General features: G+C 34.3%; 1 protein-coding gene across 1 annotated transcript in view; it reads left to right on the top strand.

Annotated features, from left to right (window-relative positions):
- The window catches only part of LOC138698647 (uncharacterized), a 34,900-nt gene that overhangs the window by 8,294 nt on the left and 8,068 nt on the right, over window positions 1-18,538 (top strand). Inside the window, exons 3-7 of the mRNA XM_069824779.1 lie at window positions 1,560-1,710; window positions 4,351-4,575; window positions 6,237-6,373; window positions 11,904-11,971; window positions 12,106-12,221. Coding sequence (XP_069680880.1) covers window positions 1,560-1,710; window positions 4,351-4,575; window positions 6,237-6,373; window positions 11,904-11,971; window positions 12,106-12,221 — 697 coding nt within the window. The remainder of the gene's footprint in view (window positions 1-1,559; window positions 1,711-4,350; window positions 4,576-6,236; window positions 6,374-11,903; window positions 11,972-12,105; window positions 12,222-18,538) is intronic.

Below are 18,538 nucleotides of genomic sequence, written 5' to 3'. Positions count from 1 at the left end.
TTGCATAACGTTATTATATATACATTTTAACAAACAAGCAATTGTAACGTTGAAATAATTCAATATAACAAATAAAATTTTGCTACTTGTATGATGTTGCTTTCAACCAGCATTTTTTTCGGTCATGAATTTCATTCTCTGTATGACTAACGTAATATCACCGTCTTCTGTGGCCGAATTAACAAAACTACAGTACTGAGACATAGACCTAATTCTTGCGGTACTCACTCATTTTAAACACGCGTCTACATGTGAATCGGTCATTGTTAAAATGCACTAAGTCAATTCTTAACGAAATTAATATTTTGATGGATTTCCTAAGCTTGTTTCTGAATTTAATAAAGATGAAAACTTTCTAGCTTAGTATTATTATGATTAGTGATACGTAAACACAACAGAAACATAACTCTAAAATTATTGTTTTCTTCGATTATCACGAAAAAAGAAAGAAATGACTTAGTACATTTTAATAATGACCGATTCATTTAGTAGGCAACAGCGTTATCAAAAATCCATTTCTTAATCATTAAAGTAACAAAATATTCTCAAACATTAAACCATAAATGTGAGAGAAACATTATGCAAAATATATTTTATACAATAATGCGTAAAGTTGCAATTTACCCACTTATCAGTCCCTAAAGTGAGCCTTTAAAACACTAGTACGTAAAAAATTAATCCCTTTACGCACTGCTATTCATTTTTTGCACTGCAAAATAAAATGTAATATTCAATGTACAAACTTCATTCAGTAAGAAATTCATATATTACTTCGATCTTTCATTACTTAAATATTACACGTAACACAAAAAAGTAACAAATTTAACATTCATATCTATATTTTAGCCTCAATTACTTTGAAGTTACATGCAGTACTCATTGTAACAAGATTTCTCCTAACAGCTTTGTTGATTATATGGCCAGTTTAGACGGCCATGAAATCGTGAACATAATAAAATAGGCTGCCATATCATGGTCACTTACTTCTTAATGGTTCTGAGTTTAGACGGCCATGACATTGTGATGTTATAATCTAAGTTGAAATATTTATTTAATGTAAATTTGTGTTATCGTAGAAAAAAAAAAACCTTGTATGACACACATTCGGAAAGTTATCTTCATACTCGTGCTAAAAAGAGAATCTTTAAGAACTTCTGTCATAAATAACTACATTGGAATCGAGAACTCTGGCCTGTTAATGCAAGTTCTTTTATAAGATTGCACTTTTAAATGTCTTTAAAATGTAATGAGATTAAAAATTATCATAGAAAATAATTATGTCTGGAAAATATAAGATTAAAGAAACAAAATTGTAGGGGAAGTTTCTATTCGTGGATTCGCCCCTTAAAAGGACCGCCAATGAACACCTTCCATCCTGTACAGACCTTCACAGTCTGAACTTAATTGTTAGCCCGTAGTTCGCTTGTGTGTCGGGATTTTTGTTATTTCAGTGTAGTTTGTGCCTAATTATTAAAAATGTACGAAAATGATGGTAAGTGTAGTTGGAAAACTGTTCCTTTCTTTTTTTCCGTCCACAAAATCTGGCTTTCTACCCGCAGTCAACTAAAATCGGTTCCAAGTGTCCTGCCAGAATCCACGTGAAGATTAAGGACGGGAGGATCTTCGCTCAACATTTCCACCAGCACGAGAAACACCAAGTGCAACTTCAGCACACGAAACTCTTCAGGCGAGGAAGAAGCGTAACTCCAGGTAAGGCTAGCTGGAGTCTTACACTAAAGGTGTAACTTAAAATCCCGTGGCACACTCACAGCCTAAACCAGTGGTTCTCAACCAGGAGGGATTTTTTAGATTTCTCTGCTGCTCGCACACCTACACTATTTACTGAATGGGCTATTCCATATGAAATCGATCAGTAAAACACCTCGCATTTTTAATACTCTAATTTTTTCCCTACTTATACTGTACAAGGTGCTGAGGGGAGTGCATTTTAAAAAAATATACTATCGAAAGTCAAACGGTTTTCGTATTATTGAGCGACAAATTTAGCGTATTTTATAAAAACAAGCCTGTTTCAGCGCTCAGAACTCTGGAACCATTTACTGCAGAACATTGAACGAAAGCTCATTTTGAAGCTGACATTTGGTAGGTTATGAGAAGAAGTAATCCTTATTTTTATTGTACACAGAGAGACATATAATCTGATTTTACATGCTTTTAGGCTTTTTGGCCATTTGTAAAAATGTAAAAAAATATTGAGCAAAAACCTTGCATTATTAAGAGGGATTCGGCATTGTTTGGTTAGTGGTACGGCAATAAGTTTAGAGGGTATTAAATAGATCATTTTCACACGCCTAGACTTGAACGGGGCAGTACCGCACGCACTGGCCGAGAGCTGAAGATAAGCGAGCGTTGGGCGTCATTGTACTCCTGTGTTTATGAAAACCTGTGATAAAGCTAGCACAGCCATGACTGCTAGACGACACATCACGTGTTTATGTCTCCTGGCCTTGCTTGTCTCGACTACCTACGGTCAGCTGGTTAGTTCACGCGCGTACTATTTATTTTCTTTATTTGATATTTTCTATACTTTCTTATACACATACCATCAGTAAAAAATATGTGTTTATTTGTACTTTCAATGCGGAATCACACTATATTGTTTTTATAAATTTTTCCTGAGTAAAGGTGTCTTAATGAGGAAAAATCTAAATTTCTCCATTTCCATAAAAAGTAAGAAAATCTGTTTATATGTGAATATAAAGTTTAATTTCTCAGCACCAAAATAAACCATGATTTTGATCATTGGATGAAAGGGTTTCGGAGCTACAACAGTTTAAACTTGCTGATTTTATGAAAATATGATAAATTTAAATATTTTTAATTTAAACACTATGAAGTTCTGATGCCTCAAACTTTGCACAAAGCATTGTATCACAGTTCTCTACGTACAAAAAAAAGTTTCATTGTATTTAGAAATTGTAAGGTCAATTTTCTCTATATTTCGGTCGATTTGAGATGGAATAGCTCGAATGTTAACTTGTGCCATGTCCGCTGAAATTTGACGCTTGTGGACTGACTCTTTTTATTACTCTTTCGCTTTTATTTTTCTAATTTTTGCTCTATTTCCGGTACTGAATGTTATAAAACTAGGAGAATGAGTTTTCTGCGAAAATTTATTGACTACATAGGTGTCCCGTTTTGAGCTTCACAATTTCTAGTCACATTGAATTTAAGGGGACATTTTCAGACATGAGATATTTGTTAAACGGACATGCCTTGATCCCGTCTGTTACCTGATAGAATTTGTCTGTGGAATTTTTCTATACAGGGTGATTCAGACCACCCGAAACAGTCATTTATTTCGGAAACTAATGCATTAAAATTTTCGAGACAAAAATATTTATACTAAACCACATGTGAGCTTTCACTTGAGCTTGATTTCATCAATCAGCTCTAACAGGAAGTAGGGTCAGTGGCGTATTACTTTAAAATTTCAAATGGGAGTCCGGGTCAAATAAGGTACCATTTGATAGAGCTGTTTAAATCAAATAACTTTCATAGGAAACGTTTTTATTAATTCCTACTCTTTCAATGAGAAAACGTACAAAAAGTTAATGCCATCAATATTGAGAAATGTTACAATACGAAAATGTATTCAAGACAATTAATGTTGACATTTTACTGAAAAACTGGACAATTTCATTAATTTTTATAAATTTTCAAACTGTCTTTTAACATTTCCAAATTTTGATGACATCTTTTTGTACGTTTTATCATTGAAAGAGTAGGAATTGGTAAAAACGTTTCCTATGAAAGTTGTTTGTTTTGAAGAGCTCTATCAAATGGTACCTTATTTGACCCGGACTCCCATTTGAAATTTTAAAGCGATACGCCACTGATCCTACTTCCTGTTAGAGCTGATTGATGAAATCAAGCTCAAGTGAAAGTTCACATGTGGTTTAGTCATAAATATTTTTGTCTCGAAAATTTTAATGTACTAGATTCCGAAATAAATGACTTACGGGTGGTCCGAATCAGCCATTGCCTTTTTGTACGTTTTCTCATTGAAAGAGTAGGAATTAATAAAAACGTTTCCTACGAAAGTTGTTTGTTTTGAAGAGCTCTATCAAATGGTACCCTATTTGACCCATGCTCCCATTTGAAATTTTAAAGTGATACGCCACTGACCCTACTTCCTATTAGAGCTGATTGACGAAATCAAGCTCAAGTGAAAGTTCACATGTGGTTTAGTGATAAATATTTTTGTCTCGAAAATTTTAATGCATTAGTTTCCGAAATAAATTACTGTTACGGGTGGTCTGAATCACCCTGTATACTGCATATACAGAAAACAAAAAGTGAGTTATTGAAACATGTTTTGCATTGCAGACTCCTGGGAAGACCGACCTCCACAAGAGACCAAACTTGACCTCAACGCTTTGGTTGAGGATCAGAGTCTGCTGGTGGGTAGGCCTAATGAAAACGACCGCACTGAAGAGCATAGTCCAACACATGAGGACGAACCAGAGCGTACGAATAATGACGAACACGAAGCTCAGCAGTTCGTCGTGTACTACACCGAATATAGACAAGAGAATGGAACTCGCAAATTGGGTAACGTTCAGTTTCGTTCACAGTGTCCATCTCCTTGCTTATACAGACTGGTAGGAGTATACGTGCAAATATTTTGATATTTGTTTAAGAAAAATGCAAGTGAAATAACGCCTTATTTACTTTTTTCCTTTGCCCTTATAATTTGCCCATAAATGTGTCACATATTTTACGGTATGATGTGTTATGAATGGTAGTATAGGCCAGTTTCTGATGCATTTCCAATTCACTGCGGGCTAAAGCAAGGAGATGCACTATCACCTTTACTTTTTAACTTTGCTCTAGAGTATGCCATTAGGAAAGTTCAGGATAACAGAGAGGGTTTGGAATTGAACGGGTTACATCAGCTTCTTGTCTATGCGGATGACGTGAATATGTTAGGAGAAAATCCAAAAACAATTAGGGAAAATACGGGAATTTTACTTGAAGGAAGTAAAGAAATAGGTTTGGAAGTAAATCCCGAAAAGACAAAGTATATGATTATGTCTCGTGACGAGAATATTGTACGAAATGGAAATATAAAAATTGGAAATTTATCCTTTGAAGAGGTGGAAAAATTCAAATACCTGGGAGCAACAGTAACAAATATAAATGATACTCGGGAGGAAATTAAACGCAGAATAAATATGGGAAATGCCTGTTATTATTCGGTTGAGAAGCTTTTATCATGCAGTCTGCTGTCAAAAAATCTGAAAGTTAGAATTTATAAAACAGTTATATTACCAGTTGTCCTTTATGGTTGTGAAACTTGGACTCTCACTTCGAGAGAGGAACATAAGGGTGTTTGAGAATAAGGTGCTTAGGAAAATATTTGGGGCTAAGAGGGATGAAGTTACAGGAGAATGGAGAAAGTTACAGAACACAGAACTGCACGCATTGTATTCTTCACCTGACATAATTAGGAACATTAAATCCAGACGTTTGAGATGGACAGGGCATGTAGCACGTCTGGGCGAATCCAGAAATGCATTTGGAGTGTTAGTTGGGAGGCCGGAGGGAAAAAGACCTTTAAGGAGGCCGAGACGTAGATGGGAAGATATTAAAATGGATTTGAGGGAGGTGGGATATGATGATAGAGGATGGATTAATCTTGCACAGGATAGGGACCAATGGCGGGCTTATGTGAGGGCGGCAATGAACCTCCGGGTTCCTTAAAAGCCAGTAAGTAAGTAAGTAAGTATTTTTCATTTATATCCATATCTGTGTCTTTTATTGACGTACCAGTATGTATTTCTCGTTTTTTTTTTTCATTTGTATTTACAGTTGTGCCGGTACCTTGAATTTGTATCTGTTTTATCTCTTTTTCCATGTTATCTCCAATTTTATGTTCTAAGCAAATATTTGTACTTTCTATTGGAATTGGAGCTTTGCACTGTTATAGACATAAATAAATAAATTAATTAATTAAACGAACATAATTAAAAGAATATTTATAGAAAATGACAGAAATAATTATTAGAGAATCATTTTCTGAAAAAATAAAAACAAAAAAAAAAAAACAAAAAAAAAACGAAAAAAAAATAATAAACAAAAAAAATTATATATACAAATCTCGAAATGCAATGATCTACGAAACATCTTCCAAATTCATGTATCAGTAGTAGCTACTCGCTTCTTAAACATAAAAACAGATATTTATGATACGATTTGTAATGCCTTTGCAGACGTGGAGGGCGCAGTCAAAGTGGAGTCTGACTCTCAGTCGGAGTTCGTGCTGGTGGAAGCCATCGAGGACAACAAGGACGCTGATCCATTACCGATCTCATTCTGCAAACAGGGCACAGAACTCCACAGCACTGAGGTTCGAGCTAGTTCAAAACCTCAATACCAAACCTGTTGTACAGTAGTTCTGTCTATAGAGAATACAATTTTATTGTGGTAGCGCATCTATTATTTTTCAAAGCCGCGTCTATTCTCGGTCTTCCATCTAGAAGACCCGGGCTCGATCTCCGTTCTGCCCCATTTCGCAATGTTAACAAATTACAAATTAACAATTTACAAACCACAAGTAAAAGATTACAAACGCTTGTAAATTCTATTTCACAATACAATCTCACTAATTTGTAAAGTTTAAGAAGCTTTAGAAATTCAGCTAAAGAAATTTAGAAATAGGAGTTCTCATTGTGCAATGTCGCCAACGACAACTTACGAAAAATCGCTAAGGAGAAGAGCTAAAGTTGTATTTTTATCACTATCAATGGATATGTTTATATTTTATCTTGAAATACATTATAATATAGCCTCGCTAAACAATATATGATAAAGCGTGCGGCAAAACATCCTCCCTAATTTAAAGTTTAAATAAAAAACAGATGATGAAAATAAGGAAACTTTATTAATATTAATGAGATCTTAACAGTGGGAATTTTTCATTTTTTGAATAACGTGTCTCTCAAGTGGTGTCCTTCACTATCAATGAATGCATTGTTGAATGCGACTTCGGAAATTCTGAATCACTCTAAATTAGCATTTCTTGAGGAATAAGGCCAATTTCTTCCTGTATTGCATTTCTTAGGTCTGGCAAAGTCCTCGGCCGATGCTTGAACACCTCAGCATTAAGTTGCCCCCATAGAAAAAAATCGCAGGGTGTAAGGTCTTGTGATCGTGCTGGCCAGGGGACGTCGCCACGTGAAGAAATTAAGCGTCCGGGAAACATCTGAGTAGCGACAACGGAATTACCACTTACCAGAAACGATACCATAGCGTAACCACGTTCTTCAGCCGTCCACGGCATAGTTGGAATTCGTTACAGATTACAATTTGCAGTAATTGAATGTCAATTCCGTGTATTCAATGTCCTATTCAATTTTTGTTGTTTTGCGCATGTCATTTGATATCGCTATGGCAACGCATGTAAACCTAAATTTCCCACTGTTTAGATACAATTCATATGTATTAATATACAGTTTCCTTATTTTGATCCATCTGTTCTTTATTTAAACTTTAAATTAGGGAGGATGTTTTGCCGCACCCTTTATAAATATCGCCAAGAAACATTTTAAAATATCCAGACTTCGCAATATCGGCAACGTTGGAATTTTATGAAGTGGTTGATCTATTAGATTATTGGAATAATGCGTTGACTGATCTACGATTTATGTTTAACATGACATCTTTCTAGTTACTAATGAGAATAAAATTGCAGTTTTTACAAAGATAATAAATAAATTTAATAAACACGTATTTATTTCCTTTATGCGTAATCTATTGCATTTTCAAACTTCATACACCTAAAGACAACTGTAGAAAATGTGCTAATTTTACAAGTAAAATCTACACATTTGTAAAATCACTCCGTGATTGTCAAACAAAACACTTGTAAAGTACGCAAAATTTCATTTGTAAAGATTCGTCTTTCATTGTAAAGTTCAACTTTACAAATTCAGGTTGTGAAACACAAGTTTTACAATTCACAAACAAAATAAACAATTTACAAGAATTGTAAACATTGTGAAATAGTCCCCTGGTCGTTATGAAATTATGAAACATACGTTGATGGGTGTTTTTTTCTCGGGGTACTCCCGTTTCCCTCTATCATTGCATCAACATTCTCTACCTTCCCCTCATTTCATCTATCATCTGCAATAGTGAGATGAAGGCTGCAGTGAAGTCTTTGAGGTACACTGCTCCATTAATTTAGTAGAAAGTCAGTGTGTGTTATTACTATGTGTACTAGAAAACAAATCTGTTGTTTGCCTGATATGACTGAAGTTCCTGTTATAGAATTGCTCAGCGGTTTTTTTCCCCCTTTTTTTCCTTCCCCCCCCCCCCTCGCTGTTATTTACACTCTTTGGTCATATCGCGAGTTAATCTTTTTGGCTGAAATCCGAAGGCCTGTGTACCAGTGTTGCCAAGTCAGCGGTTTTGTAGCTAAATCTGGTGTTTTCAGGACTTTGGTCAGCTACAGAATTTTACCTTCAGCGGCTAGCTATTTATTTAGCGTCTTTTTATGATTCTGGCAGAGGGAAATGATATTTTAAAGTTTTCTTTTCTGTAAAGATGTTATAATTGTTTTTATATGTACTTGCGGACAACAATGTTAGTTAATCATAAACCAGGGTTTAAGCCATTAACTTCCCATGATTGTATGAGAAGATTCGAAGAGAACGGCAGTTACGTAGACTTTCAGCTCCCCCCTACTACCATTAATGCACAACACAATGTCAATACGGCGGTTGCTGTCGTCTGCGTTACAACGAACTTTACTGTTGATTTTCGAGTTCGTCATTTTTTTCCTGGCTATTATATGCTTATTTAAGTTGTGTTAACTCTCGCTAGTGGTTTTATATTTCATTTTATCCGTCTTAGTATTTATTTTATTGTAAATATTTTTGTTTTATTATTATTATTATTATTATTAATATTATTATTATAATTATTATTATTAATGAATTGGTTAAACTCTAGAACATGGATTGCACCTTCCATCCCCTCCGCAAGTCACTAGGGGACGGTGGGAATTATGGGTAATGAAGGGTGGGGGGGGGGCATGCCAACATAAGCTGTGGAGGGAAAAAATTACCTGCTGGAGGGTAATTTCCCTCTTCCTTTCCCTCCTGCCTTCTCTCTATCTCTCTCTCCTCTCTTTCTCTTTCTCTCTCTCTTCATCTCTTCATGGGGTGGTATTCTGTTCTTCTATGTCCTTGTTGTATATGTTGTTATTCTTCTTCATGTGTTCATGTGTTCATCTTCATTGTTGAATGCTCTAGTCCTCAGCAGCCGGAATCCTCAGTAGTCTCTCTGGAGAACACGTGTTCTTGGTAGAAAAAATTCGGAACTCGTATATATGTTCACGAAGAAGAAAAAAAGTGCAACATGCGGGTTGCAAGTGTCAATCATCAAGAATAAATTAGTGTGTAGACGAGATGGTATTTAAGATAAATCATCATGAAAGCAATATTTTTTCGCTTGTAATAATGTTGAGGGATATATATGTTATAATGAAGCGATTTTAAGTTATATTTTAAGTGCATAAATTAATGTAAATTCATGCGACTAGATGGCGGGCGGGCGGGTGAGTGAGTAAAGGAGCGTTGAGTTAACGGGACTTAAGCCACGAAAAGCCAATCAGAGAAAGAAGGGGTGGCGAAATTAACAGGTGACGCTGGACATCTTGGCGTGGCGACAGTTTGTGCCGACGTGCGATAGGGTTGGATGTGCGACTGTGTTACTCTACCAGGAACATGGAATCATTCGTCGATATTTTCGCCGTGCATAACTTTAGCAGCAATATCAGTAATTTGATACGGTTTTTGCAGCAGAAAGGGTTATTAGCAAGTACGTACACTTGCCCTAAATGTGGTGGCGACATGAAATTAACTTCGCGCACAGATACTGGTGATGGGTTGTCAAATGCGCATCATGTTTTCCAAAAGGCACTTTTCAGTGCCCGACACCCCTCGTCAGGGCTTGCAGCCCCGACACCCCGCTTTTTTCGTCATGTGCTACACGTCGGATCATCATCGGGGCTTGCAGCCCCGACACCCCGCTTTTTTCGTCATGTGCTACACGTCGGATCATCATCGGGGCTTGCAGCCCCGATACCCCGCTTTTTTCATCATGTGCTACACGTCGGATCATCATCGGGGCTTGCAGCCCCGATACCCCGCTTTTTTCATCATGTGCTACACGTCGGATCATCGGCGCGATGTTTACGGAGATCGTCAGTGGCCGCCATGATGTTTCGAGCTGGCGCGTGTCTCGGACGGAGCGAGATGAAGCGTGAGAACGCGAGAGAGGGTGGAGTCTGCAAGGAAAGTAGCTAGTTGCACGGTAGTTGCGGTGGGGGTAGAGGGGAAGGGTGCAATCCATGTTCTGGAGTTTAGCCAATGAATTAATTTGTATTACTATCTTTGTATCATCTCCGTCACGGTTATATTATTATTATTATTATTATTATTATTATTATTATTATTATTATTATTATTATTATTATTGTTGTTGTTGTTGTTACTATTATTTCTATCATCAGCATTATTATTTGAACCCTGTAAAATTTATGTAGACTACTGGACTGTACCCGAGCACGAGCATATGCTCATTTCGGGTATCAATAATTCATAATATGTATCATTTCAAATTTACAGTAAATTGTGAATAAATTAGAATTAGAATTAGAAATTAGATTTAGAATTAGTATGGTATTATCACACTTTTTCATTGTGAGAGTATAAAATATCAACGTTTTATGTTAACTCGGTTTGGTGCAACCATGTCCATTTCCTGCCTCATCCATTGTTATTTGTATACAAGGTATGCCGCATTGGTTAAACTCTTAATCTAATATATGCATTGTAACTATTTTTTATGATTAAATAGTTAATGAACTGAATTATTATTTTTATTTATGATATATAATTTATCATTCCGCATTATAGTTTATGTAACACGGACATACTTAAAACTAAAAACCAAACTCGTTGTTAGCAGGCACGTCTCCAGCTCAGTGTGAAATCAGATTACGAACCGACTGGTGTGATTGTGAATGTGATTATTTCAGAAGTTCCTATATAATATTCTTTATCTACTTCATTCAATTTTGAAGAAATTTGCCGCGTAAAACTTTGTACGAATATGAAGACGATTTTGCATGCAACATAGAACCTACAAATTGATACACACTTTCCAGAATTGAATCTATATTTATATCAAATTTTCCAGTTCCTAAAACTGTATAGTTTGTATTTCGAATTTGGAAGTGATGTGTTAAGAAAAATCTGGAGTTTTTTAACTACAGTTTAGCGGGTTTTTTAAGCTTGTGCAGCGGTAAATGGAATTCTGAGTTGGCAGCATTGAGTGTGTACTATTGTTGACTGGTTCTATTGTTGTGAACTAGATGGCGACTGTATATGTATTACTGATTTGTTATGAATATGATTTTGGTGATGAATGAGGCCGAATTTTCTGGCATTTGCCTTACGGTTGAGGGAAAACCCTGAAAAACCTCAACCAAGAAATTCAACCTGACAGGGAATCGAGCCCGGGCCCTCTGCGTAAGAGACCAGCATGCTACCCCTACACCAGAGAGGTAGTCTTTTTTTTTTTTTTTTTTGGTAAGGTTTATTTACACACGTTTTAAATCTGAGGTCATATCGCATGTGTATGATCTTTGGGTATATCAGTAGGCCGTGAACTATTATTGTAATTCTGTTTCTATTGTCGTTTGTTATAAATGGCTTGTGGTTATTCTAGCATTACATTACCTTGCTTGTGTTTAAATATGTCAATAAAATTAAAAATAGTCTGTTGTTGAAAAGTACACTACGAACTATTGCTACACTAGATGGACTGCGATATCAAACACTGATATTCACCTACTTATTTCATTATAGAAGTCGAGGAACAAAATGGCAGTCAAAGAGGAGGAAGTGACGTCAAATGACCGTCAGTTAATGACATGGTAAGTGCTTCAAAAGGAATCCAGAAAGAAGTCGAAATTGCAAAATGTTTTTCAGTTTTGTAACAATGCTGTTTTGACCTCACCTAACTGAAATTACAGCTGAACATTTTTAATGCTCTATTTTTACATTGCAGTCTCGAAAAAGACAATCTGCCAAAGAGAGAATGCGAGCCACCAGTGAAGTGTGAACTCTGTGGGGAAGTTCTGGGCAACACTGAAGGTCTCATCTCTCATCTGCGAGTACACACAGGTAAACAGATTGCATACCTTCTAATACATCTGTGCCTCAAATGTGAGGAATTCTTTCTAATATATTACAAAATATACAGATCTTTTCAGAGTCGTCCATCATCATCATCATCATAATGATCATCCCCCTCTAATAAAACATGTACGTCATCCCATATTATTTACAGATGACATCAGTATAGTAATTATAGCCAATAACTCCAACATATTCCAATTTTCAACAGAGGAAATTCTCCTCAAAGTGGATGGTTCTCAGCCAATAAATTAATATTAAATTGTAACAAAACTAACATAATTCAATTTAAATCCTGCCCAAATTCAACTTCGCAAATTTCAAGCGCAATAATTAACAACAGATCTCTAATAGAAACAACAACACCCAAATTTCTTGGCTTACAAATCGATATGTTAAACTGGAAAAATCATATTAAAGAAATTACCCTCAAACTAAATTCAGCTTGTTTTACTATTAGATCTATACAGAAGATCTTAAATATCAATACCTTAAAAACAATATACTTTGCATACTTCCACTCGGTAATGAGTTTTGGAATAATATTCTGGGGAAATTCCACAGATAGTAACAATATATTCCTACTACAGGGACATCATTTTATTTTTACTAACATTTTTAATATTAACCTGGCTATACCGTTGGATCAACGCCGTTTGTTACCCCCTTCCACGACTGGAGTTCGATGATACTGGCGTAATATACAAACAAATCACTTTACTAGGTATAGGAGGGAAGAAAAGTGGTTCATCCATTTAGGTAAACTAGTAAATATCGCGATTTTGAGTTCGATCATTTTCATTAGGTTTTTGTTTAATCAAAATACAGTACAGTATTAACAATGAGTGTTTTAACTCACGAACTGAGCTGTCCATGCGGACGTATTCATTATGCAGTGTATATTATACTGTCTACAGCACATTAGCGTACAATATGGAAAATGGAGTTAAATTGAAAAATAATCATAATATGGATATTTAAACACATTTTTTAAAATGGTGGCCGTTCATTTCGATACAGACTTCAGTTCTGATGTGCATATTAACGCACTACAGACTACTGTACCTAATCCCAATTACCAGTTTCGTCCTTCGTACTAGTAACTCATTTTGAAATAATTCTGTACCTACTCTATAAAAGAGTACCTTACGTACTGTAAATTCAATCTTCACTTCTGCCCGATCCGAAAAGATAAAATTACTCAGACATGCTATCTACTGTCCGTCCAAGTGGTTATGTCGTAGGGTCGTAGAAAGGGAGGAAATCACGTGACAGTTAATTACTTAACGAGGCCCTTTTATTTAAGTTAATCTAAACAGTTGTATAATATTACGCAGACGTCAAATTCCTAACAGAAATTAGTGTTCTCAGAAAAGAGCTAAGACAGCCCAGCCACTAGCTGGCGAATAAAAGCTGGTGGGGGAAACCGGGATACGACGTAGGCAAAAGGACGACAGTACCTGTGCGAAAATGATTCAATATTGAAAGCTCTTTCGTCACTGGAAAACGCGAACATATTTTTGGAACGTACTGTTTACTATGACAGTAAGGCTACTATGACTGTATTTGCGGTCTTGGATCTGTGTGGAGGACGGTTGAACTTCATTAGTAGAAGGGGTGGGAGTGAAGTACATTCAAAAACTCAGGTACAATAAAAATTGAAGTAAAAATAAAATGATGTCCCTGTACAAAAAAGAGTAATTAGAATAATAGTAGGTGCCAAATCTAAGGAATCTTGCAGGATCTTTTTAAAAAAAACTACAAATAATGCCCATAGCTTGTCAGTATATTTTTTTCATTAATAATTTTCCTCTATATAATCGTGAAAACTTTGTAACTAATTCAACAGTTCATAGCATAAATACGTGTCATTAAAAACAGATACATAAAAAGATAGCTGTCTGGTGGTTTTCGTCAACATAATGATTTGTAACAGTTTGTTTGCCGCAGTGCTTTGATAGGTCTCCGTGTATTCCTTTTCAGTTCAACCAGGAGGAGGGAATGTTTATGATACTATAAAAAATAAAAACCGTGCAAATATTTTGCGATATTAAAAAACAAAAACCATGGAAACATTTTAAAATACCACAACGTTAAATACCATGGAAAAGTTATGAGTAGGGGCCATACTTTTTCCCAGGAGGCTGCAGGTTAAGTATTACTGGAGTTTTAACTGTAGCCGACGGAGTTGCGTGCATGTCGAAAATCGAAAAATCGAAGGAGAATTGGGAGGAAAATTTAAAAGGTACGCAAAACGCGTCCTTGCAAGGGGTTGGGGGCTGTACAAAACTAAATATGTGAGCTCCAAGCCTGTTGGCCACTAGTCTCACTCCGGGTTACGCTGCTCCCCTGAAGGAGCTCTAGAAAATTTTGAAGGGGAAGCCGAAATTGGACGTAACCTCTTAGGTACCACATACGCGAGGGTGGCTGAGATTGATCAATTGATCACGGAACGGGGCGAGGAGGAGTTGGCTGGTGTTTGCCGTTAGGATGGCAAGACGCTGTCATCTGTTGTTCGATGACAAAGCAGGTGAAGGCCGTCGGAAGAAGCGCCGTGAAATCTAAGCTGCAATTTGAGAGGTCCCTGTCCTTTCAATTTGCGACTTATTGAGTGACCTCGTATGTTTAATAGACTATTAATATTATCTGAACTAGGGCATACATAATTTATAATAAAGGCGGAATATATATGGGGAAGGTCATATAGGTCCGTGGCCCATTTCTTATAGGGCTCATCCCGTCATTTGTCTTACGCCTGAGGAAAACCACGGAATACCTTAGGCAGGATGAGTTGTCTCATATAAGAGACTAGCCAATTTGGCTATTATATAGGAGGTCATGAGCCTTGTTGATTTGTCTCAATTTCGAGACCAGCCATTTGGCTATATGATGGCTCAATTGCGAAGAGGGGGGAGAGATGTCATTGTTAATTAGGGAGATTCATGGGGATATGAGTGCAGGTCCGTGGCCCATTTCTTTTAGGGCTCATCCCGACATTTGTCTTAGCGCCTTAGGAAAACCACGGAAAAACCTTAGGCAGGATGAATGCATGCATGTAGTAAGCTTACTACTTATGTCTGCTCAGCGACTCCTGTGTGGTCAAGTTGGGCAAAACAAAACGTAGACCAATTTAACAACTACACTAATATTTACAGTTTATATTAATTAAACTATGTACACTACAATACGTTATTTTCACTATTTCCGTGTTGCTGTTATTTATATTTGCTACGCATTTTTATACTGGTTGAGTGGAAGAGAAGGCCTTATGCTCTTAACTCTGCACAGTGAAAATAAATGAAGAAATAATTTACATTGTAGAGAACATCATCGTATTATCAGTGTTTATCACTATAATGTATTGTAAACAGTTTATGAGGTCAAGTTTCAAACCTTATCTCCGTGCCTCCTGGGACACAATACAGTCCCAGTTATGAATACCGAGACTATAAAAATAAAAAACATGGAAATGTTTTGCGGTAATGTATAAATAAAAACTTTGGAGACGTTTTGCGATCCTATCGAAATAAAAACCATAGAAACGTTTTGAAATATTATAAAAATTAAAATCATAGAAATGTTATACCACAATATAAAAATAAAAACCATGAAAATCTTTTTGCGATATAATAAAAACAAAACCATGAAACTGTTATGCAATAATATAAAAATAAAAACCATGGAAATGTTTTGCGGTATAATAAAAATAAAAACCATGGAAATTTTATGCAATAATATAAAAATAAAAACCTTGGAAAAGTTTTGCGATATAATAAAAATAAAAACCATGAAAATGTTTTGCAATAATATACAAATAAAAACCATGGAAATGTTATGCAATAATACAAAAATAAAAACCATGGAAATGTTTTGCGATGTTATAAAAATAAAAACCACGGACGCGTTTTGCTATTATAAAAATAAAAACCATGGGAATGTTATGCAATAATATAAAAATAAAAACCATGGAAATGTTTTGCGATATTATAAAAATAAAAACCATGAAAATGTTATGCAATAATATAAAAATAAAAACCATGAAAATGTTATGCAATAATATAAAAATAAAAACCATGAAAATGTTATGCAATAATATAAAAATAAAAACCATGGAAATGTTTTGCGATATTATAAAAATAAAAACCATGAAAATGTTATGCAATAATATAAAAATAAAAACCATGAAAATGTTATGCAATAATATAAAAATAAAAACCATGGAAATGTTATGCAATAATATAAAAATAAAAACCATGGAAATGTTATGCAATAATATAAAAATAAAAACCATGAAAATGTTATGCAATAATATAAAAATAAAAACCATGAAAATGTTATGCAATAATATAAAAATAAAAACCATGGAAATGTTATGCAATAATATAAAAATAAAAACCATGGGAATGTTATGCAATAATATAAAAATAAAAACCATGAAAATGTTATGCAATAATATAAAAATAAAAACCATGGGAATGTTATGCAATAATATAAAAATAAAAACCATGGGAATGTTATGCAATAATATAAAAATAAAAACCATGGGAATGTTATGCAATAATATAAAAATAAAAACCATGGGAATGTTATGCAATAATATAAAAATAAAAACCATGGGAATGTTATGCAATAATATAAAAATAAAAACCATGAAAATGTTATGCAATAATATAAAAATAAAAACCATGGGAATGTTATGCAATAATATAAAAATAAAAACCATGGGAATGTTATGCAATAATATAAAAATAAAAACCATGAAAATGTTATGCAATAATATAAAAATAAAAACCATGGGAATGTTATGCAATAATATAAAAATAAAAACCATGAAAATGTTATGCAATAATATAAAAATAAAAACCATGGAAATGTTATGCAATAATATAAAAATAAAAACCATGAAAATGTTATGCAATAATATAAAAATAAAAACCATGGGAATGTTATGCAATAATATAAAAATAAAAACCATGAAAATGTTATGCAATAATATAAAAATAAAAACCATGGAAATGTTATGCAATAATATAAAAATAAAAACCATGAAAATGTTATGCAATAATATAAAAATAAAAACCATGGGAATGTTATGCAATAATATAAAAATAAAAACCATGAAAATGTTATGCAATAATATAAAAATAAAAACCATGGGAATGTTATGCAATAATATAAAAATAAAAACCATGAAAATGTTATGCAATAATATAAAAATAAAAACCATGGAAATGTTATGCAATAATATAAAAATAAAAACCATGAAAATGTTATGCAATAATATAAAAATAAAAACCATGGAAATGTTATGCAATAATATAAAAATAAAAACCATGGAAATGTTATGCAATAATATAAAAATAAAAACCATGGAAATGTTATGCAATAATATAAAAATAAAAACCTTGGAAATTTTATGCAATAATATAAAAATAAAAACCTTGGAAAAGTTTTGCGATATAATAAAAATAAAAACCATGAAAATGTTTTGCAATAATATACAAATAAAAACCATGGAAATGTTATGCAATAATACAAAAATAAAAACCATGGAAATTTTATGCAATAATATAAAAATAAAAACCTTGGAAAAGTTTTGCGATATAATAAAAATAAAAACCATGAAAATGTTTTGCAATAATATAAAAATAAAATCCATGAAAATGTTATCCAATAATATAAAAATAAAAACCATGGGAATGTTATGCAATAATATAAAAATAAAAACCATGGAAATGTTATCCAATAATATAAAAATAAAAACCATGGAAATGTTATCCAATAATATAAAAATAAAATCCATGGAAATGTTTTGCAATAGTATTATAAAAACAATGAGGATATTTTGCGCTACTATAGACCCACAGGCGGAGTTATGGGAGGCATGGGGGGGGGCAGTTAGACAAATGACAAGTACCGTAATTTGTGACGAATGATCCGGATCCCAAAAAAATGTTTCACTTTGGTTCACTCAAATAGTAGTCTATCATACGTGAATGTTATCAAATTATTGCGAAACTCACGATTACAAATCAAACTAGTGTCGCACAGGTCTGTAGCTGCTCTCGATGCCGAGATATTACTGAGAGAGACTGCGCGGCACTGCTAATTTTATACGCAACTTCGGCGGCTTCATGCCTGTAGATAGGGAAAGTGTCGTAATTGGGCGTGGTTACACAAATTACATTGGTTCATAGCCTAACTGTTAATAACATCAGCATTAGAGTTTGGCTTATAGTCTAGGTACAATAAGCATTTGCAATTCTGTAATTGGTACTGGTCTTGTTTTAACCATGAATCCCAGG

This window comes from Periplaneta americana, chromosome 4 (genome assembly GCF_040183065.1).
Source record: "Periplaneta americana isolate PAMFEO1 chromosome 4, P.americana_PAMFEO1_priV1, whole genome shotgun sequence".
NCBI lineage: Eukaryota > Metazoa > Arthropoda > Insecta > Blattodea > Blattidae > Periplaneta > Periplaneta americana.
The sequence above is the reverse complement of the archived record's forward strand: the minus strand, read 5'-3'. Positions and strand labels throughout refer to the sequence as shown.